At 32.8% G+C, this 22,816-nt stretch overlaps 1 protein-coding gene across 6 annotated transcripts; it reads right to left on the bottom strand.

Moving 5' to 3' along the window:
- Nucleotides 1-314: 314 nt before the first annotated feature.
- Nucleotides 315-19,929, bottom strand: LOC106762023 (histone-lysine N-methyltransferase ATXR7). 6 transcript variants are annotated; one of them, XM_022780423.1, is made up of 21 exons: nt 19,625-19,928; nt 17,137-17,271; nt 16,009-16,591; nt 15,810-15,926; nt 12,450-12,755; nt 12,043-12,345; nt 11,652-11,960; nt 11,127-11,579; nt 10,565-10,976; nt 10,337-10,474; nt 10,183-10,227; nt 9,390-9,814; nt 9,180-9,302; nt 7,874-7,954; nt 7,143-7,196; nt 6,872-7,023; nt 4,742-4,787; nt 4,612-4,669; nt 3,194-3,324; nt 1,885-1,940; nt 315-800 (listed from the first exon to the last, which is right to left on the bottom strand). In XM_022780423.1, the coding sequence occupies exons 2-17, from the start codon at nt 17,247-17,249 to the stop codon at nt 4,766-4,768; spliced, it is 3,636 nt and encodes a 1,211-aa protein (XP_022636144.1). In that variant the 5' UTR covers nt 17,250-17,271; nt 19,625-19,928; the 3' UTR covers nt 315-800; nt 1,885-1,940; nt 3,194-3,324; nt 4,612-4,669; nt 4,742-4,765. The 6 variants fall into 6 exon arrangements, with proteins under 6 accessions (XP_022636144.1, XP_022636145.1, XP_022636146.1 ...); XM_022780424.1 differs by lacking the exons at nt 315-800; nt 1,885-1,940 and adding an exon at nt 18,305-18,375 and having other exon boundaries at nt 3,074-3,324; nt 19,625-19,929; XM_022780425.1 differs by lacking the exons at nt 315-800; nt 1,885-1,940 and adding an exon at nt 18,064-18,253 and having other exon boundaries at nt 3,074-3,324; nt 19,625-19,929.
- Nucleotides 19,930-22,816: the final 2,887 nt, after the last annotated feature.

Raw genomic sequence — 22,816 nt, 5'->3', positions numbered from 1 at the left:
TTACATGAGTAACCTATTGACAGTGTTGTTGAATATGAGGTTAAAAGGGTTTGCATAGATATTCTCGTTGATCATGTTAATAAAGAAACATTGGCCTCTTCTCGTATGGAATGGAAAGTGACTAAAAACAAGTGAAATGGTTCAATGCTTTAAGGACCAAATATCATGTCTCTTGTGAAACTCCTACCACCAACTTTGGTTAAAATACAAAAATATCAATGTGGCTGCTGAAGTGTTTAAATAGCACAACTAAAGGAATTCAAAGCACAGGTTTAAATATAACGTGTGAAACGTTACAAAACTACACCAAATTATCACAAACAAGATATTATGGATAAATTATTTTGACCATACAAAATTAAGCCATAGATATGCGCCATGGTAAGTGAAATATTTATACGAAACATGTGGTATTTTCATTAACTTAAAGATACATCATTGGTTAGATCATATCTTAATTTTCATCAGAAACTTGAAATTGCAACCCTCCTCCTTTGTCCGGGCTGGGGACCGGCTGTGTTTTATTATGACACACAGGCGGAGTTATTTGCTCAAAATACATGACCATTTTGTATGAAAATGGCAATTGCCCGTATGAGAGAAGAAAATCAAGCACTTGAAAGATTATGGGAATACCCAATTAGATGATCAGAGATGCAAAACAATGAATCAATTCATCCTTTAATTTCTGTCAAAGGCACACCACCAGATCATTCAGTTCAGTTTGTTTGATGTTTTATAATCCGAAAGGCCAACAAGTGCAGCCAAGCTATATGATGTCCAGTGGCAGATCCAAGACCCTGAACGAGTGGGGACAAAAAATAGATTACACACTCCTATATCAGTGTAATCCTATATCAGTGTTCAAGTACATAATTTGACTACGGAATCAATATATAAATTTAATAGTTGCAAAAAAAAATTAAAATATTAAAATTATAATTTAACAAAAATTAGGAGTTGCAATTGCGCGCCTAAAATGGCTATGGGTCTGCCACGGATGTTGAGGTTTTTCAAATTAGAGTACACTATTGTGCATACAAGCTTTGGCCTTTTCATCATTCTTGAAGTCGGAAGATTGGACTCTAATCTTTTGGAAAGCCAAGCCTAACCACCTTTCTCAATTGGATTTGTAACGTTTTGCCTTAAGCCAAGCAATTATCATGAGCAGAATGATTAATCGATCAAGTGAGTAGATCCCATTATCGTGCTTGGCCCCTTGTTTTTTTTTTTTTCTCTTCAAAGTGTATCATTTGCCAATGCTAATAATAAAATACATACACTGTCATTCTGTTTGTGGAAGATAGTGCCAATGGATTTGTAAAATAACTGGTTTTTGTTTATATTTCCACGAATGTTCACATGGAAGTTTAATTGTATAAAACAATATGATCTAATATTCCTAACCCATGAACATAACATATTCACAACTTTTAAGCAAACTCCTCACAACCGAAGTTGATTTATGAATTCATCTCTATTTTTGTGGACATTAAAGAAACTTATGAGTGGTTGTTTCTTAATTTATCATTTATATTATGTTACAACCTCCACATGAACTTAATACTTCAACAGAAAATAGTTTTTGGAATGAGTGTAGTTATTTAAACAGGTAAAATAAGATGTGAAAAAATAGTGTGATTTGCACTGGATTCGTTGTTATTCGTAAGTAATTACCGGGATAAATAAAGCAAGGAACTAATTCAACCAATAAAGGCGAAATACTTTTTAATCTGTGCATCCATATTGAAATTTTTAACTAGGAATTCACTTCTTAAATACCTTTTGCCTGGTGCACACTATTTTGTCAAAGAATTTATGGAAATGGGAATCACTGGAGAAGAATTAAGAAAGAACTCACAAGGAACGGAAAGAGAAACATACCAGTAGGCATAATCCAACTCAGCAAACTAAAACGGTATTTCCTACGTGAGCTAATCCTGCAACCACAGGAATTGAAGGAGGGAAGCAAAATAAATAAAAGATAAAAATCATCCAATTTTATCTACAAATTCTAGACACTAGTAAGATACACTGATAAAAATTACCACTAGAGGCTTTTTCGTGACTGTTTACACGCTCACACACGATTAAGAACTGGCAACAAAGGACTTTAAAAATTCAAGTACCCAATAAACACAATTTCTTCTATTTTTAGAATCTCAAAACTAGACTGCTAAAATAAACATTAATTATATAAATACATATATATCACCCTTAACCATAGTAAAGTTGACCTTCCCAATAACAACCCCTTTCACTTCAAATATCACCATTTCCCTAGTTTGGATCATGTCTAAAATTGTTGACAGATGGGAAAAGCCAAGTATAGCTAATAATTTTCAGACTTAATTACATGTTTGCTCCATCGAGTACTGCAATTCTAAAATTGTAGTCTCTGAAATTTCAATTAATCTCTTGAATATTACAAATAAATGAATAATTTTAGTCCCAAAGTTTCAATTGCATCAATTTGGTCCAAGGTATCGCACAATTATGCAATTTTAATCTTTCAAACAATTCATCAATCAATATCAAATCAGCAAATTCCAAATAACAAAAGCAATAAAATCACAATAGTGATATTTCAAGGAACTCAACTGAAACCTGAGAGACAAAAATCACACCTTTACCATACATAAAAATCCCAATTGACATTACGGAAACTTAGGATTAAAATTATACAATTGCAATAATACCTATAAGACCAAAAGTGCAATTAACCCTATCTATTTTTTGAGGCATATACTTTCATAGAGACCAAAAAAGCATTCAGTCTATCCTAAAGTAACATAAAGAAATTCTAACACATGAATATATAAGAGTTAACTGTTTAGAAAGGACTTATATCAATGTCGACGAATTTAACAACCCACTAGTCAAGAAATTTTAATACCATCATTATTGGAATTTAGATATATTACATAGTTGCCACTTATTAAGCAGCAACTTTTAATATAATTCAATCAAATCTTTGTTATATAAACCAGTGTAACTGACAAATGTGAATAATTAGGGGGCAGGAACGGGGATTTGAGATTAACAGTTTTAATTTCAATAGCTTGTACTAATGTTTCCAAAGCTTTTTACTCATTAATGAATTAGACAATTTTAGTAACAAATAATTCCTTCACTACCAAAAAATATATACATGGAAACAATTATTTACAGCTTCAAAGAGAAGAAACTCAACTGCCAAAAAAAAGTCCACAAGAATGAACGAGCTACTTAATTCATCACCAAACGAGCAGGTAATCCAAATTGTATATCAATCATCAATATTATTCATTGCAACCTATATCATCAACGACGCTGATCCATAACCTGAAACACCACAATACTTAAATCAATAACCAGAACTCGTACACTAGATTGCATTTTTTTTTTTAAATTATATTTAACACATCAAGAACCTCAAAGTAGAAAAAGATGGAGTGCCGAGAGCTACCGAAACTATAAGCCTACATTTCCTACTTAAGGAATACTCAATTTCAACATATCGTTTATCTAAAAGCAAATCAACAAACAGGAAACCAAACAAGTGAAAGTCTAGACATGCACCATATCAAGTTTTGAAGAAAGACGCGATTGATTCATTGGATCATATGGGTTACAGTTTATATAGAAAAAGTCAAAAACTGCTAATAACACATGACGTCTGAAACTAGAGCTAAATCATTCTTTAGCTATCCTAATAAAAAAATTGGTAGCATTAAAAACTCATAATGGTGCGGTTAGATAAACTTAAATTTTAGAGATTTATTATTTTATTAGTTTTGGGTTTAATAATATTTAGTTTGATTTTGATAGAAATAAAATAAGTTAGTTAATATTTTATTGTTAGTTTTTATTATTTGTACTCGGCCCAAGATCCTATTTGTATCTATTTAAAGGTTGACAAGGTTTAATGAAAATTTCCCACAATAAATTGAAGAATAAAATTATTTATGTGGATCAGGTGCAATGAAACTGAATCTATACAACTATTAACCTCTATATTCCTTTGACAGTTACCTATCGCAATGTAGAGGTAGCCACATCATGTAATGTAAAAATAAAATAACAACCGTTTTAAAAATAAAAGATGACCCCTATGAACACCACAGATTATTTTGAGAGCAGAAACATACAAAGTATGATCACAAACAACTACTTTTGCAACTCATCCCATTTGAAGCCAAGTGAAATATTAAAATAAGAGTCAAGTCTTCAGAATGCGACATCAAACAATTATGGAAAGAGTATTACCATGGAAACAAAACAACATTAATGATATACTAAATGTTCCAATCAAAGCCATATAATTTTTCAGATCAGTTATACCTACCAAACAATCACACTTAAGGTGCACTCTTTTCCAAAATATTAATTCACATGTTTAATAAATTAAAGCCACATTAACAAGTTTAAAGAGTTGAATGCACATAAGTGCATAAACTCCCTTAGTGCATAAACTCCCTTAGTGCATAAACTCCCTTAAAGCCACATTTTGAAGCCACATTTCCAAAATGAGTGCATGTAAAGGGACAAGAAAGCAGAAGCTTCTGAAATGAAATGATTAACAGGATTGAATACCATGATTAAACTCTAATATGCAATACGAGTACAAACCTATGTTGAGAATCCTGTCCACTCAATAATTTAACATGTGGGCTTTGAAAAGAATGACCTACAAAAACATGACACAATTTAGAGTGAAGCTGTATACAAAAAAAATTTGCCTTCGGCAATAAATGCATACCAGTATCAAAAATCCAATCAATGCCTAATTCAATGATCCACGACACCTGCATAATGAATACATAGATATGTTATTATGAGTTATATCTAAACCACAAGCAATGACAAGCAAACAGCAGTTTTCCACCTTCATTTTTGTCCTAAATGTTCTGAATGAATACACATGAAACTCAAATATCTGTAAAAAAGACCATTGTGATTCATCGTAAAAAACAAATTTTTCAAAAATTTTAGTTCAGATCAAGGTCTTTCCTATTGGTTTTTGTTAGGTAACCCTTAGGAATTAGTTATCATAGGTTCGATACCTGCTAGATAGATAGTTAGTGGAATAGATAGAAATGGTTAGCTACTTAGATGGAGATTGGTGATAATTAGAACATGCGGGCATTGCCAATAAGATACGTTAGGGAAGAAAGAGATATTTCACTAATCAACTCTACCATATCGCCAACCTCATTAATTTTAGAACCTGATCTACAAATGGTTCCAGTGGTATCTCCTTTTAATGCATTGACAACAGACAATAGCACAAAGGTGTCATACTTCTTATCAGAATGAAAGATCTGTCAATTAACAAAAGCTGGTCACAAGGGTGATTGACAAAGTAACATTACTCTTCCTAGAGTAAACAATTGTAACTTGATAGAAATATGAATTAAAGAGAAACAGAAAGAGTATTATTGATTGGAAACTAGATGTATTACGTAACAAAAGGTCCCCACAGTTAGCCAAGTGCTATTGCTCCTCAGATATTAGATGATTTCAGCCCAACCCCTAAGATTCTAATAAAAAATTATTCTGAATTATTTCCCCATACTATGCCCACTCCCAAAATGTATGCTTCCCTCTCTAACAAACTGACAACATTAACAATTGTAATAATTTTGTCATTTGAGGGAATTGTGACTTTTTGGGCATTTGGAGATGCAGACCCTTGAAATTCTGCAGGATAGAATTCGTTTGGTCTTTCTAATAATATACCAGGTTTCTATCAATTAGAATTAGCACTTTCCATCATGTACCTCAGCCTCAGCCGCAAACTAGCTGTACAAGTGGAGACATCAACATGGGAATGTTTCCTGAGACTATTCGAAGACTAGTGTAGAACCAGCCAGCGCAAGTGTTGGGGCAACAATGCATGGTGACATTGGCATATTAGTATCCAAGTCCAACATTGGAAATTTGTGACTCTAGTGGGCAGTTTATTAAGGTGTGGGCTCTCCAACTACAACAGCTAGTTCTTCACCTCTTCATTCTCCACAGGTACTTCACCATGGTCATTTCAGACGCTGTCCGCCATCTGTTTTATGGGTGTCACAGCCCACCATCAAAAATCAAACCTACAACTGCCATTTCATGGCTACCTAAGTGATATCCACCACCAGATTCCACCATGGCCCCTATTTAACAACATTGCATTCATCCAACCTGAATCTAGAAGTGTCACATTCCCACAGAAAAGAAAAGAAAAAAAAAGGCATGCATTATTTTAGTTGTAAAGGACTAAGTCCCACACTGGAAGAATAGGACTCCAGTGAAGGGTTTATAATGCATTGTGCGTAAGTATGTGCAATACTAAGTAAAATCTGAAAGCAATAATCAAAAGGGTGATGCAAACGTTTTGTACCAGTCGTAAATCAACTAATAGAATAGAAAACTCTTGTGTTTCATGATCTGGCTTGTACTTGAGTGAGATATTTGTAATGGTTGAATATTCATATGTAAGTAACACGAGACAATCATTCAAGAGGGTATACATGCATCACAGTATACACAGCAATTTTTCTTTAATAAATTAAGGTAGCTAAAATATCTAGCAGCAATAGAAAAAATAAAAGCAATAATGAAAAGGGTGATGCAAACGTTTTGTACCAGAGTAGTAAATCAAGCAATAAAATAGAAAACTCGCGTTCCATGATCTGGCTTGTACTTGAGTGAGGTATTAAGTAATAACTCATTGCAATGGTTGAATATTCATGTGTAAGTAACACAAGACAATCAATCATTCAACACTGTATACATGCATCACAGTATACACGGCAATTTCTTTTAATAAATTAAGGTAGCTAAAATATCTAGCGGCGATAGAAATAATAAAACATTCTCAGAAATTGAAGTGTCATCATCTTACTTTCTGGAACCACAGTTACAAGGAATCTTTTTCTCCTCCAAGGGGAACTTGTAATTGTATGTTATTTCTTCACCGGCCTTTATATGTCGTTTTGCATATATGAAAATTTTCTTTTGACCCTCAACAGATATAACCTTTGTATAGCAGTTGGGCTGCCAAAAAAAGTCCAAATTAGGAGGAACGTTAAATCAAGAACAGAAGTGAAGTGTATGCACCCAAAACACTTCTTTAGATGCATGAATAATACAAAAAATAACAGTGGAAAAAGTACCTGGCATGAGTGGTTAATAAATCTAGCAATTCCACCTCTCTTTGTGGCATCAACCTACATAACTCGAACAGGAAAAATTAATGTATCATTTCAATAGTTATCACTGGATTCGAATTTATCAACATATACTTTTATCCAGAGAATACTAATGAGAAAACATGCAAAAAATACATGTAACGTAACACTTTATTTAGGTAATATGTTTGTAAATCTAGTGCACTAACCAATCACAAGACAAAATTATGTGTCAGGATTGGCTTACCAAGAAAGCCTGTGTTTGATAGTAAGCCAGATATGATATAATAGGGAATTTAACGACAACTATATTTAGATGATCATCCACTAGCCCATTTGTAAGAATATTTGCTTTATCATATTATTGAACTCAAACCCAACTTACACCCAACTTACAGAGTCAATACTTACTTAGGTCTGACATTCAACATTTTAGTTATAAACCTATCATCTACCTTTTAATGTATAAACCGATTATCCACAAAATTTCAAAAGACAACACAATCCATGAGACTTTACTCTTTTGATCCATAAACTTCATTATAATTCAATCACAGAAAAACATAGTAAAAATATCATTCAATGCCAACACAGGGAGGATAGGGAGAATAAAATATCAGATCCATCTGAAACAATGACGTCATAGTCACCTTACATAAGCAAGATAAATGAAACGTCTAAATCAAAAATTAATTATGAAAGCAATATTTACTGACCACATAACCATCATCAAGTCTAAAAAGGTAGCTGCTTCCAATTCCCATCCTCTCATATTGACGTTCCCGTATATCTGATATCTGTCAAAGAAAAAATCATCAGTTTCCCATACAATATTGACCATTGCATGGTTGTCAATCAAGAATTGAAATGCAAATCAGAAGACAGATTAAGATTCATTATTGGGGTTGTCAAACAAGAATTGAAATGCAAATCAGAAGACATTAAGATTCATTATCAATTTTTCAAAACAATACAGAATGTTTTATGAAAAAAAAAAAAAAAAAAAAAAAAAAAACTCTAAAAGAAAAAAAAAAAAAAAATACTCTAAAAGTAGAAATTAATTATTTCCTCATTATCAATGTGTCGGAAGGTCCCACATCAATTGTCTTAAGCTTTTGAGGTCTGTTGGTTATAGATAACTGAAGGGTAACTTCAACTGATGCTTATTGGTTTAAATATGGAATAACACAACGCACAATAATACTTATGTTTCTCCAAGCTCTTCTCTCTCTCTCTAATTTTCAAAACCTAACCCTAAAAAACTCATTTTCTTGCTCATTCACCTCTTCAGTTCCTTTCGTCTGCCCCTATACATCCTAAGATGCTCAAATATGTGGTGCGTCTCACACCTCACAACAACCCCACCACCATCCTCAATGCCAGTGCCCAGACCCATCTTTGAAAGTTTAACCTACAACAAGCACTCTGAACACTCCTACCCATTGCATCCCTGGTTCATCATCACACCGTAGCAGTTCACCATCCCTCCATATCATATTGCAAGAATCACAACAGAATTAACATTCAAGCAATTCCTCAATGATTGCCAATTCAATGTGGGATTCTAGTAATAAAACAACACCATATAAATTGTTTCATTTGGGTGAAGAGTCACAACAAATTTCAATTAATGAAATTCCAACTGCCATGACATCAATTAAATCCGTGTTTAGCACACATATTCAATGAGGAAAGGTCTCTTGTACAACTACATATTCTACAGCCATAAAAAGACTCATGCTGCATTTATTCTTTAAAAGGAAACCACTAGATAAGAAACTAGTAAAAAAACTAGCACCCAGAGTACCTGTGCTCGCTCAAGTGCAATTAGACAGACAAAAAGTACTCCATCATCCTCGACGTTTATTTATAAGAAATTTTATAAAGAGAAACCAGCTAGTTTAATGGTCTTTATACATATTTGACATACAAAATATATAATAAATTCAAATTGACTTTGCAAAATCAACCAACAATATGACCTTAAAATATGAATAGTTGTCACAACAGTTCTTTTATTACCCGAGGACGAATTAGTTCTCCAATATACTCAATCACAAAGTCCTCTGCTTCAATTGGCTCCAAGGCAACAAGTCCCCAGTCATGGATTTTGCTCCTTTGAAAACGCAATCGCTTCTTCCGTGCCTGAGAAATGCAAATAAATAGTTTAAATCTGACATATCAAGATGCTCTAAATAAAAATGGTCAAAAACACTTCCATTGTTCAATCACCTTCAATTGAGGCACTTTCAGAAGATCTGCACCCTCTGCAGCAGCAAGAAGGTTACGTAATTTTACTCTATTTGTTCTTGCAGAAAGACCCTTACCATTTGGCAACTGAGATAAATTATTTTCAGAATATATGCACTTGTTCTGGACACTCGGAAGGCCCCTAACACGTGCTTTATATGCAGGACTGGCACTTCTAGACCATTTATGCCACTCCCAACCATCAATAGAAGTCCTAGCACATCCACTAGATTTAGGACACAAGTTCAATGGTTTGGATTTAGCAGACTTCGTCCTTTCCACAATAACTTGTTTACTGCCATCCAGAAAAGCACCACCATTTGAAATTTTCAAAATCTTCGTGGGATGTGAAGATGCTGTACCATCCATTTGATGTTTCCTTTTTGATTTTGATGCTTTATTATTTGCTGTAAATATAAAAAAAGCATCCCATAAAATATATGTATACAAGTTAGTGTGTTTGAGAAAATGTTAATGGTGGAATGAATGCGTTCAAGATAAGGTACAGAACAAATTTAAAGCCTCCCATGGGTGCAATAAACCAGAAAAACATGACAGAAAATTAATAAAGGTGGTATGGGCAAAGCAAAAAGAAGGTCGTTGACAGCACCAATGAGTATAATGAAGGTTTTTTGTCCTGTGAAAAAAGGGGGAGAAGCAGACCAAGAACATTGAAAGAAATCGTTAAAAGAGATCTCATGCTAAATATATCTGAAGATTTGGTCCATAACCAAGCCAAATGCTGTCCTCATGTGTTCAATGTGGCCAACCTCACCTATTGACATACAAGGCTTTTGTTTTTGCTGTGTGTGTGCAAAGACTGAAAATAGAATAAAGACATTCATTCTACAAAAGTCAGATAAGTTTCAACCAGGAACAAGAAACTGAGAAACATACGAAAATCCAGTGAGAATGTACCATTAACTTACCACTTTGAATCTCTCTCGAGGAATGACCTGTGGCTTTCTCTTTAACATCACTTTTGGCAACCTTCTTGTCACGAACACTATTATCAGTGGGCACTGAAAGCTTCTTTACAGTGGATTTCACAACATCCATAACATTCTCTGAATGTGGACAGCTCTTATTAAAATACAAATTTATAATCATGAAACCAGTATCTACAAATTAACAACGAAATATACTTTGGACCTCACCTGAAAACTTCAACACTTTCCGACCAGTTTTATTCTTTAAAGATAATTGATCACTGTGTGAGCTAGCATTGAGAGTGACAGAAGACCTGCCCTTAGAACATGAATCCGTCTTCCCTTTAATCTTCTTTGTCTTTCCAGGTTTAACAGAAGCTATTTCAACCTCAACAGCCTCACCAACATCTCCACAAACAAGTTTCCTCAACTTGCCTGCGGGCTTCTTCCCTGGCCTAGAATCATTTTCTGCTACAGTCTGTGAGGAAACTAACTCCTTCCGCAATAGCTTCTTGCGGTGATAAGTATTCTTTCCAATCACCAGACGAACTTCAGAACTCTTTCCTCCTTCCTTCTCTCTTCCCAGTCCAGAAGTAGCACCATTCAAATTTTCCTTGCTAGAATTGAACGTTTCTCCTTTCTATAGAATTATAATCAATTAAAGCAAAACAATAAAGTATCAATAATAAGAGAAATTAAAACTAAACAAAAGATAGTTAGAGAGATCAAGTTGAAATGCAGAATTTTATGTTCTCGTATATTGAAATATTGGGATTGATAAAATTGTTACCTCCTGCCCATCAGACATAAAATGTTTCTTTAAGGTACTTGATCTAAAAACTTGATCGAGCACAGAATCAAGAAACGACGACTTCCACTCTTCCAGAACTTCTTCATGCAATTTTTGTCGGCACAATGCAGTTGCAACATATTCTGTGATCTTAGGATGACATTCAACTGACCTTGAAGGTCGAAATTTCAAATCCTGGTGTAGGACAACTGTTTGACTCTTCTCTTCAATTCCAGGTGGAAGGTTATCACTCTCCTCTTCAACCACATCATCTCCATATCCACACAACTCCTTAAATGCTTTTGAAAATATATCAGACATAAGGTTTCCAGATGCAGGCTTGCCAAATGAATTTCCTTCCTCAAAAGAATTCAAAGACTTCTCATTTAGAATTTCCTTCACAGACGTTTTGTCAGCAAGTATATCTGAAAAACAAGTGTCACTAACAGCAACCTGCAAGAATTAAAGGATTCTTCAATATAAAATGCCCGTACAAAAAAAGGATAAAGCTTACAATCAATTTACCTCATTTAATTTGCTTTCTTCTGGGAAATGAACTATTTTGTTCACTTCCTTCTCAACAAAATGTCGTATGTAATCAGCAAAAGATGCCTTTGAAGAAAAGTGAAGCTCATTCTCCACACTTTCAAGAATGAATGACAAATCCTTAGAGTCATTGTAAGGAGAAGAAACATTTTGACCTTTCGGTAAGTTTCCGCCTTCAAACCCACTAGGAGATAAAAATGAATGAGGATGATTTCCTTTTGTTATTAATACTCCAAACTGATTATAGCCATTAGCTTTGCTTTCAGGGAGATCTGGCTTGTGAACCAACTGTAGGACAATTGTATGATCATTATAGGTACAACTTAAGCAAAAAAATAATCAAGCAAGCTATGCAGAAGTCAGTACTTACAGCTTCTGATTCAATCTTCTCGGCATGAGTAGATGGTTGAGGCTCAGGATGAGACCAAATCTTCCTCTTCCTCCAAGAATATAAGTAATCTGCTATTGTATCAAAAAACACTGCATTCCACATGACTTGCATGCAATAATCAAGAAGTACCTTGCGAACAACAGCATATGACCACCAAAAATTCTCAACGCTTCCAACTGATTTAAAACCAGCTGAGGGAAGTCTCGAGCTTTCATGACAAGCCTCATCATCATAAATATGGGTAGTAGCAGGATCACTAGGAATAGCAGAACCTTTACTGACCTACACATGAAACATAGACTGTTAAAGCAAAGATTCAACATCTTAGCAAGATGCACACAAATTCAAGCTTTCAACAATAGTACTTGCAAAGGAATTAAACTTACCATCTTGTTTTCAGGAGTATGGACAACTGATTCTAGCTTTTGTCTCTTACATTTCTTATCTGTAACATACTCAGCAATAATATCTCCAATAATTCCATCTAGCACAACTCTGCGACCAGCTTTCATGATACTCATGTGCAATTGGGAAGAAATGTTCTCAGATATTTCACTAATCAACTCTACCATATCGCCAACCTCATTAATTTTAGAACCTGATCTACAAATGGTTCCAGTGGTATCTCCTTTTAATGCATTGACAACAGACAATAGCACAAAGGTGTCATACTTCTTATCAGAATGAAAGATCTGTCAATTAACAAAAGCTGGTCACAAGGGTGATTGACAAAGTAACATTACTCTTCCTAGAGTAAACAATTGTAACTTGATAGAAATATGAATTAAAGAGAAACAGAAAGAGTATTATTGATTGGAAACTAGATGTATTACGTAACAAAAGGTCCCCACAGTTAGCCAAGTGCTATTGCTCCTCAGATATTAGATGATTTCAGCCCAACCCCTAAGATTCTAATAAAAAATTATTCTGAATTATTTCCCCATACTATGCCCACTCCCAAAATGTATGCTTCCCTCTCTAACAAACTGACAACATTAACAATTGTAATAAAATCTGTTTGGCCATTTTGTTGGGCTTAGGCCCAAACCAGCATCCTAAAATAAACACAGGCAATAAACTGATGCTATTCAAACATCATAAAATACCAAACCATTTGGATACCTCTAAAACCCTTGCATCAGGAAGAAAACTAATTCGAGTTGAGTTCAAAGAAGAAACTACATACACTGGATACTTACATTAAAGTTTCACAAAAAAATTAAAAAAAAAAAAAAAAAAACCTGAAGCCACAAGCTATATTTTAGGAAAAGCCAACTGATAACAGAATTACACATAGGACTGAAAATGCAGAAAGAAAAACAATAATAACTAATGGTTGAAAAATGAAATTTAAATGTATTAGCCAGGTTGACTTCAATCAAGTTTTAAGAATGAAGAACCAGACGCAATGGAACTCTGATTGTCAATGGATCTCAAGATGCCTTTTAAAGTTGGGAAGAGTGGTTTCAGTTCCCTACCAGTGAAACAAGAATGCGCCATATTTAGTTAACATGCAACTTAATATTTCTTTAAAATAATTCTTTATCAGTCCTCTCTAACATCATCACAAAAAGTCCATTGGTGGAAACAAAAAGGACCTCTAACCATCTACCATTGGCTGAAGATTGAATTAGAAGGCTTGGTTAGACAAGAGATTTTATCAGGCAAGGGCAGGGACAATGACAATGACCTATATAAGGAGGGAGCAGTGTCATTGATGTTGGAGGCCAGTAACATGAGTGAGGGAAGCCCCAAAAACTAAATCTGTTTTTCAATAGGCTAAATAAATGGTAGTCTAAGAGAGGAGCACGAGGGGAGAAGATATTCCCTTGTCTATGTTGAAGAGAATCTCAGCCATTGCAAATATTTATTTTGGGGAGCAGGTGGGCCCTAGACCACATCAGAGCTTACGGGAGGGCAAGAAATCAAATTCACAGATCTTGGATAAAAGTATGTTCCATCAGTAGTCCAATGAGAACTTTGCCGAAAATGCCCCAAGCAGATTATTAGCCAGGCCGACCGTTGCCCACATCATATGCTAAAATAAATACCGTCTGCTACCATACAGAATCTACCAACCAATAAAAAGGCAATGAACCAAAATACAATAAGGTTTTAGCACAGTTACAACTACTATTGCTGCAACTGGACACAATTTCATGATGACCATGAATCACAACCATTATCCCGATCATTCTTATCAACTTTTCTTCTCCTGCTTTTGATCAACTCTTGTCTCAACTTAAAATAGCATAAAACAAATTTTCAGAGAATCTCAATATCATAATAACAAAAAAACACTCCAATTCTATAAAATTCTAATCATATAAACATATAAGATATCCCCCAAACTTTTGTGTTCGATTTGGGATTTAGGAACCCCATAACCTTATTATACAAACAATACTTGAGTTCAAGGAAAATAGAGATGATACTTTATATCATTAAAAATAAATTAGTGATCACAATAGTAAAACAATCGAGCAACAATATTTTAAGATGGCACATTATCTGTGAAAAAAAAAAAAAGTGCACGACCTTTGAAATAGAAAACGAAAGTTGCATAACACCAAAGGATGGAACTTAACTGGGCTTCATTGTTATTCCAAGGGACTGATCAAGACATAGGAACATTATCAAGAAAAACCATAGATAGAGAAACAGCAAAAGGATGCGAAAAGAAAGTTGCTTCGATCTCATTTGGCACAATGTTAATTTATTAAATAAAATTCAAACCCCCAAAAAAAAACCTCATCACATGTTCTGATTAACAGGTATTCACTTAAAACCTCAACTAACCCAACATTGCAAAACTTAGGCTTCTCCAAACCACCTATGAAATTTTGGCCATCACAAAATTCTAATAACCTCTTAGGCTGTTAGCTAGAAGTAGACCCACTAGTCCAGTCCATGTCTTGAACCCCAGGGAAACAAGTATGATATCATATGCTTATAAAATATACTGACAATAAACTCCAGTTTTAAAAGTACATTAAAAAAAAAAGTTTAGTCCCTGAAAATTAACTTCAAAAGTAAGTACTTTAAAAATATGGGCTTGAATCAATCTTTAAAAATTGACGATTTTCAATTAAATCTTTTTGAAATTAATCATCGTAGAATCTTGAGGAAAAGTACTGAGATGGAAACAAACATGCTGCTGCAGAATCAAAATATTTGTTGACTACAACAATTCTGCAATTACCAAATCAGTATACTTCTACATGAGTCAGCAATTTCCGTTAAGTTTCAGAATGCTGTAATAAATTAGGAAAGTTTAGATTTGGGTGTTAAATTCAGATTATGATAGGACATCAGAATCTCTAGAATTAAGGGGAAAATAAAGACATCGCGTAATTTTAGGATTGGGTTTTTATTATTCTCTTTCTATTTATATGCTGTAAATGATGGATTGTACCATTGATATGAGAATAAAAATATTGTGCTTCTCCTTCCCATATGATTTTAGAGGACCAACTCAATTGAAAAGTACACACAATGTTCCAGAACCAAAATGGCAAATCAGGCAAAAGATTAAGTGCATGTTTGTATTTCCATTCTAAACAATGTTGAACAGAAATTCTAAGATTAATTTCTTCCAGTCACATTTGAGTGACTTGAACTGTGTGAATGGAAAATTTAACACACCCTAAAAGATGATGATAAACAATGGGATAATCGTTCAATCATTTACTGCAACAGATCTGCAGCCTATAATATTATTTCACAGGGAAAAAAATGCATCTTACCACTGCTGAATCTTTAAGATATCCGTGACTGTGCCAAGAAATCAATTCATTGATAGAATGGGGCCCATGTTTCATACCCTTCTCATCCTCATAAAGCCAACAGCATTCTTCACGTAACTGAAATAAGCCATAAGACATGCCCTCAATGTATTGCAAACTTACTTTTACAGGACAAAACAAAGAGTAGATATTGCACTACCATCTGACAAGATATTAAACTGTTGAATGGCTCTGAGTGTGGATTTAAGTGATTGGATTCCTTACTGCAGTAATTAACATGTGAATGTGACACAGATTCTGAATCTGGGTTACCAGCAAGAGGAACAGCCTCAAAAGATCTATCTTGTTCATATACTGCCGTTGTAGGCATCCTTGTGCCTGAGATACCCATAATCAGATATGCAAACCCAGTGGAAACATGATCAGGGAACTGCTTGAAGTAATTCAGTGGTACAGGGTTCATTATTGTGCCATTAATCACTGGATACACAGGAAGCTCAGATGGCAAGAAACCAGTAGTTAGGCCTTCGTATAACTGCTCCTTAATATAGGGACCACACATTTGCCCACTTTCATTCACATACATCCATCCACTCACTAGAGCAGGCTGTTGCACATAGCCACAGAAACTCTGGTCCATGTGTGATATATTCCCTGTGGTAGAACACACAGGAACATAGCCATTGTTAACATTTGATGGACAGCTTATCTCCATTCCAGAATCTGGGTCAACTTTATCATCAGTGTTACTGGAAGAGGGGACATCACCAGTACTAATGCACCTAGGGAAGCACTCAAACAAATAAGAAAATTTAATAACAAAAAGGAGTGGAGGTAAGATTTTTTCACAGATTAATGTCTTAAGTGTAAAATGTAGCCTTAAATTAGTAGTCTTAATTCCATCAATTGTCAGCAGCTTTCTGTCTTTCATTTTTTTTTTTTTTGAAAGAAAATATTTTATATGAAGGGATACAACCAATAATTAATATGAAATATCATACTCAAGAATACAAAAAAGAAATAAAAATAAAATCCAAAATCCAAATACAAGTCCTTATGAAATGATATGGTAGCATGTCAGAAATATCAACTTACTATCAGAAAAAACATGACAAATAGATAATATCATAACATAATAATGAATGGACTCTGAAATGAAATGACTTGTTAGAAAAATCACAATCAAACATACAACCAAATTGAACCTCAATGAATTGAGTGATAAAGCATGTCTAACAAGCTATGAATGGAAAATTTTTTATTAATTTCACCACGTAAAATGCCTATAACACGCAAGAATATCATGTAATGACCAAAAAATTAAGACCTTTCTGCATCTGCATGTAAATCTATATCTTGATGTCCAAAATCTAATGCTCTTGGCCTTTTTCTAGAAAAAAAGGGGGGCCCTTCATGGAGAAAAGCAGTTGAGAATACCATGAACCTTTGGAAATAGAAAAATCTGTGTCAACAAAAAAGGATTCAACCAATTAAATATATGCAAAGTGATGTGACAGTTAAAAATTGGTATATAAAATAGAATGAATAGAAGTAATGAAAGGTAACCAATGTATGATACAATTATCAGTTTGACATGTAATAAAACTAAACTAATCAATGAGTATATAAGCCAAATTTCCTCCATTTTTTTCCAACATATAATTATGGCCTAAATACTTAACTATATAATTAAAAGGTAGTAATTGAAAAGGACTAAATGACCGAACTCAGAAAATCTCAAATATGAAATAATCTTGTCTTATAATACTACCACTTTTCAATAAAAATGTACTGAAAATTGTGAGGACTATCATACAATCTTGATATTATGAAAATTATGGCTTCTGTTTATGATCATTCTTGCACAGGCTTTTTTTATTTTGCACTGTCTGTGCTGAGACCATAATCACATGTACATTTTCTTCTTCTGCTATCACTATTGCCTCTGCTCTTACATCCACTTCATGATTGTGCTTTGTTTTGCCTCTTTTTCTACTGATATGTTCTAATACCTTGCACTCTTGTCTCTATTCTGTGATTGTTCCACATTTCTGGAATCTGAAAGCCTTGCATTGTTGCTGGATTGTGCAGTTCTGCCCTTGCTTACAGAATTTGCTCTAAGCATTTAAGCTAGCTGGTTATGAGTTCATTGTGATTTTAACTAATTTGGAGTTCTTTTAGAACTATAAGTTAAGACTTACAAAGCTATGAATATGCATTTTTTGGTAAAGTTTAATTTACTGTTGAAATTTACATGTTCTCCTTGACTTTGTGAGTTTTTCACATCTTAATCTTCGGGTGTAATTTTTCATCTTTGGTGACAAACTTGGGCCCTTCAATTTCTGACTCCCCATCCCCTCCATATCTCATGTAATATCTTGAACTTTTACAACATAATTGACCAGTAAGTCTACAAACTTCTACTTCCCTTCCCCATAGCAAGCCTGGATGGAAAAGGAAGATTGAATAAATCAGGTGCCCACTGTTCAGATTACCTTGACTGCACAACTGAGGCAATGGATCCACAATACAACTTTCACTCCTCTCACTAGCTCCGGTTGAATTGCTGAATAAGTTATGTACTTTATAAGCAAAACATCATACACATGCATCATTAACAGTTACATTTTGTAGCTGCTGAATAATTATCATGTAATAAGATTGCAATTGACTTTATCCATAAAGTGATTACAGAGCAGCACTCAAAAACATAAGTATAACCCCATATTAATGAGCATAAACCTACTAACAGTAGTTACATGGTATGTTACTTTTATTCTAGAACAAACAAATTTGCAAATAATAGTCATAGAAGTGATTTGAAAAATGTCAGGACATCATATAGATCTCACATCAACTATGAATAATATCAGATTATAATATATAAGTGGGATGTAATCCTAAACTTACAAATAAGATTTACAGTAGGTATAAACTCAATTACAACAGTATCAATGTCATTTAGAACCTATCCTAGTCAAGTTCTTTAAGACTATTGTGCCACTGCTATCAAGTTCATTCCTAGGTGTGTGGTGTATTAGAGAACTTACATCAACTAGGAACAAGGTAAGATTATAGTATATAAGTGAGGTTTAATTCCCATCTTACAATGCAAACATCTTTCTACCAACCTAAATAGAACTGTAGACAATTTTTTACCATACTAACTCAGAATAAAGAAAGATGAATTTGGAGCTGAAACTTGAATTGAAGACAAACATAATTTGGCCTCATATGATGGAACAGTGACACTTTGTCTTAGAATTAGGGCTTCAGTTCAAATATAAGGGAAAACTGGGTAGTTTAATCAGATTGCAGCAGTCCAAGTAGGATAGGCAAATTAAAATTTGCTTAAAAATGACAAAAGAAAACAAACAGAGGTTTAAGATTATATCACTCATAAATTATATAAATCCATCTGCAGCATTAACTTTTTCTTCCTTCATCTCTCCGTGTCTCTTTGCAATTCATACACAATACCAGTAAAGTGTCACTTCAAACACCAACAAGCACAGAGAAATACAAGCACAATAACGAAGGGAACAATAATCCACCTATAATGTATGGCGAAACAAACCTTTTGTCTATCATTCCAAACTCTCTTATCTGCTGTAAACTAATTTATAACAAAAACAGACAATTCACTCATTTGTTAAAGACGAACCTTCATTGGTCTCAAACAAAACTAATTAATCATAATCAATCTATAAATAAATAACAAAAATAATTGACAATCGGCGTGTTTTATTTATAGACTATGGACGATGGAGAAAGAGTGAGCGAAAAAACAGATTTCAAGATTCAAGAGAGAGAACCTTTTTGATCGCGCAATTGAGTTGGTTTTGTTCGATTTGATTTGATCCGGTGATTTTAGGGCATAGATGAATCTGTTTTGTTTCGGGAGACGCAACTGAATTTCAATTTGCAGTTGAAAGGGAATTGGCGATTAGGAGAGGTAAGGGCAAAACTGAGGTTAGGGATCAACTCTATGCTATGATTTGCCCTCATCTCACTCTTCTTATTTCCTTTTTTCTTTTTTTCTTATTTTTTATTTTTTGCATTGATTCTGACTGAAAAATATTTCTGGATAATCCATTTTAATTGCGCACATACACTTTTTTTATAATAAAAAAAAAATATTATTATAATATTTATAATTATTAAATTAATATATTTTATAAAGTGATTATAAAAATAAATATAAATCATTTGAAATTTTAGTGCAGATAATTTTTATAATAAAAAATTATTTTATTTTAAAAAATAAAATGATAAAATTTGTATGATGAGATGAGGATTGAGTGTTGAAAAACAGTTTTGTAGAGTATTTTTCTAAGTTATCTTTTAATATATTTTGTTTTTATTTAAAACCTTTTTAGAAGTGAAAAAAAAAAAGGTAACGAGTATCAATATGTAATAATGCATATAAACTATTTAACAAAAATTATTTATATAATCTTTAGAAAAACACTAATATCATAATTTATTAAGCACAATTATTGTCATTCAATAGCATTTATAAATTTTGGTATAAATTTGTCATAATAATTTATAAAGGATTTTGTGAGTCAGAAGATATTCTAGCAATTAAGTGTCATCTTAATATAAATGAAGATATTTTAATTGTGAACATTAAAAACAAGTTAAAAATAAGTTGAGGTTTAAGTTTGACATATACATAGAAAGGTTATGGACATCTTAATCATTTTTATTATTAATAATTATTTTTACCAAAAGTCGGTAAAAAAAATTATGAAGAATAAAAGATGTTATAATTAGTATTAATAATATATTATTATTTATAGTGAAGGGACTTGAATAATTTTTTCGAATAAATTAAACATGTGTGGTAGTGAAAATTTCATAAAGAAAACAAATAGACATTAAAGCTAAAGTGAATTATCATATAAATTTTTTATTGTTTCTTTGAAATTAACATTGGTCATGCCCAAATCTTTTACATGGACAACCACTTCAATCTTACCTTATTATTTTTATGAAAGAATATTTATTGGAAATTGTGTTGATTCTCCTAGGTAAAAAAACATGTGGGTACATCGTCATCAAATTTCAAATTAATAGATTTGTAAATAATCATAGCATTAAAAATTTGAACGGGACATTGGTATTATATTTTTTTTTACTGTGTTTTTGTAATTTAGGATTTTTTTTAGAAGAGGTGAAATTAAGTTGGAACATACTTTTTTTTTAATGAAAACAAGTATTTTGACACTGTCACTCTTAAAATATATTCCTAATTAAACATTGAACATTGTAGAAATGAGTTCAAAAATGAGAGAAATAATGTAATATTAATGAAAACCACGCGAACACAGTTGTTTCATTTGTTAGCTTTCTTTATAGTATTTAATATATTTGAATTTTACTACAAAGTTCATACTTCTAGATATAATACAATAACTTGTTAATTAGAAGTACATACAACCTCTAACTAACATAATGAATAGTAAATATAATACAATAATTTATTAATCAGAAGTACATAAAACATCTAACCAACATAGTAAATAGTAAGAAATGATGATTGATTCTTTAAATTATGTATACTAAGTTATTGAACACTCACAAGTCTAAAGTTATTAAACACCATATAATGTATCTATTTACATAATTATTAGATAATTTTCTAACTATTAAACAACTACTATATACAATATCTTATAAAGAAAAAAACACTTCATGATAATTTGTATGCATATACACATAAAGAAGAAAACACAAATTTCACAAACTTATGCATTAAAGAGCTCAAAGTGTCACATAAACATTAATAACATTCACATTCAACATTCAATGATAAACATAATGTCCATATTCTTTACATGGTTAGCAAATAATTTGGGTGGTAACCCTTTTGTTAAAGGCTCAACAACTATAAGATAAATGGTAATATGTTATCTTGACACTCTATGTTTATGAACTTCTTTAACAACAAAATATTTCGATTTCATATGCTTAACTCCTTTGGAATACTTGTTGCTCTTAGAAAAGAAGACTGATGCAGAATTATAATAATAAATTTTCAACACTTGGCAATATCATCAACTACTCCATATCCTGAAATAAAGTTTTGTAACCAATTAGTCTGAATTGTGGTCTCAAAGCATTCCATAAATTGAGCTTCCATAGTGGATGCAACAATGACAGACTGTTTTCACACTTTTCCATAAAATCGCTCCTCCAACTAAAAGATACACATAATGAAATGTAAACTTTCTTGTATCCAAAGTTTGAATTTGTATAACCAATCACTTTAAGGATATATGATTTCCTACAAGTAAACATGTGATTCTTTGTTCCTCATAGGTATCCTAAACTTTCCAATGATTTAATCTTACTCTCGTATCTGTTAAGCATACCAACTGCAAAGCTAATATTTGTCATTGTACATGTTTGAGCATACATTAAACTCTCAACAATAGATGCATAAGGGATATCTTCCATCTACTTATATTCCAAATCATTCTTTGGAGATTGCATGAAACTATACTTGTCTCCTTTTTGTATTGGAATATGAGATGTTAAACATTTATCCATTTTAAATCTCTCTAAACTTTATTAATATATGCTTTCTAAGACAAACGTAAAAATCTTTGTAATCTATCATGGAATATTTTTATTTATATCACATAGTATGCTTCACCCATATCTTTCATTTCAAAGTTATCAGAGATAAACCTCTTAGTCTCGCTTAGTAGGACAATATCACCAATCATAAGCAAAATATCATCAACATATAGAATTAGAAATATAAACTTGCTCCACCAACCTTCAAATATATACACTGATCAACAATGTTTTCCTTAAATCCAAAGTACATAATAGTATAATTGAACTTAAGATACCACCACTAAAAAGTTTGCTTAAGGTCGTGTATTGATTTCTTAAGTTTACACGCACCATATGCTCATTTCCTTCTTTAAGGAACCCCATCAGTTGGTCCATATAAACATCCTTCCAAATCTCTATTCAGAAAGACAATTTCA

The sequence above is a fragment of the Vigna radiata genome, chromosome 5, assembly GCF_000741045.1.
Source record: "Vigna radiata var. radiata cultivar VC1973A chromosome 5, Vradiata_ver6, whole genome shotgun sequence".
NCBI classification, from domain to species: domain Eukaryota; kingdom Viridiplantae; phylum Streptophyta; class Magnoliopsida; order Fabales; family Fabaceae; genus Vigna; species Vigna radiata.
Note: the sequence above shows the minus strand (reverse complement) of the source record. Positions and strands in the feature narration are given on the sequence as shown.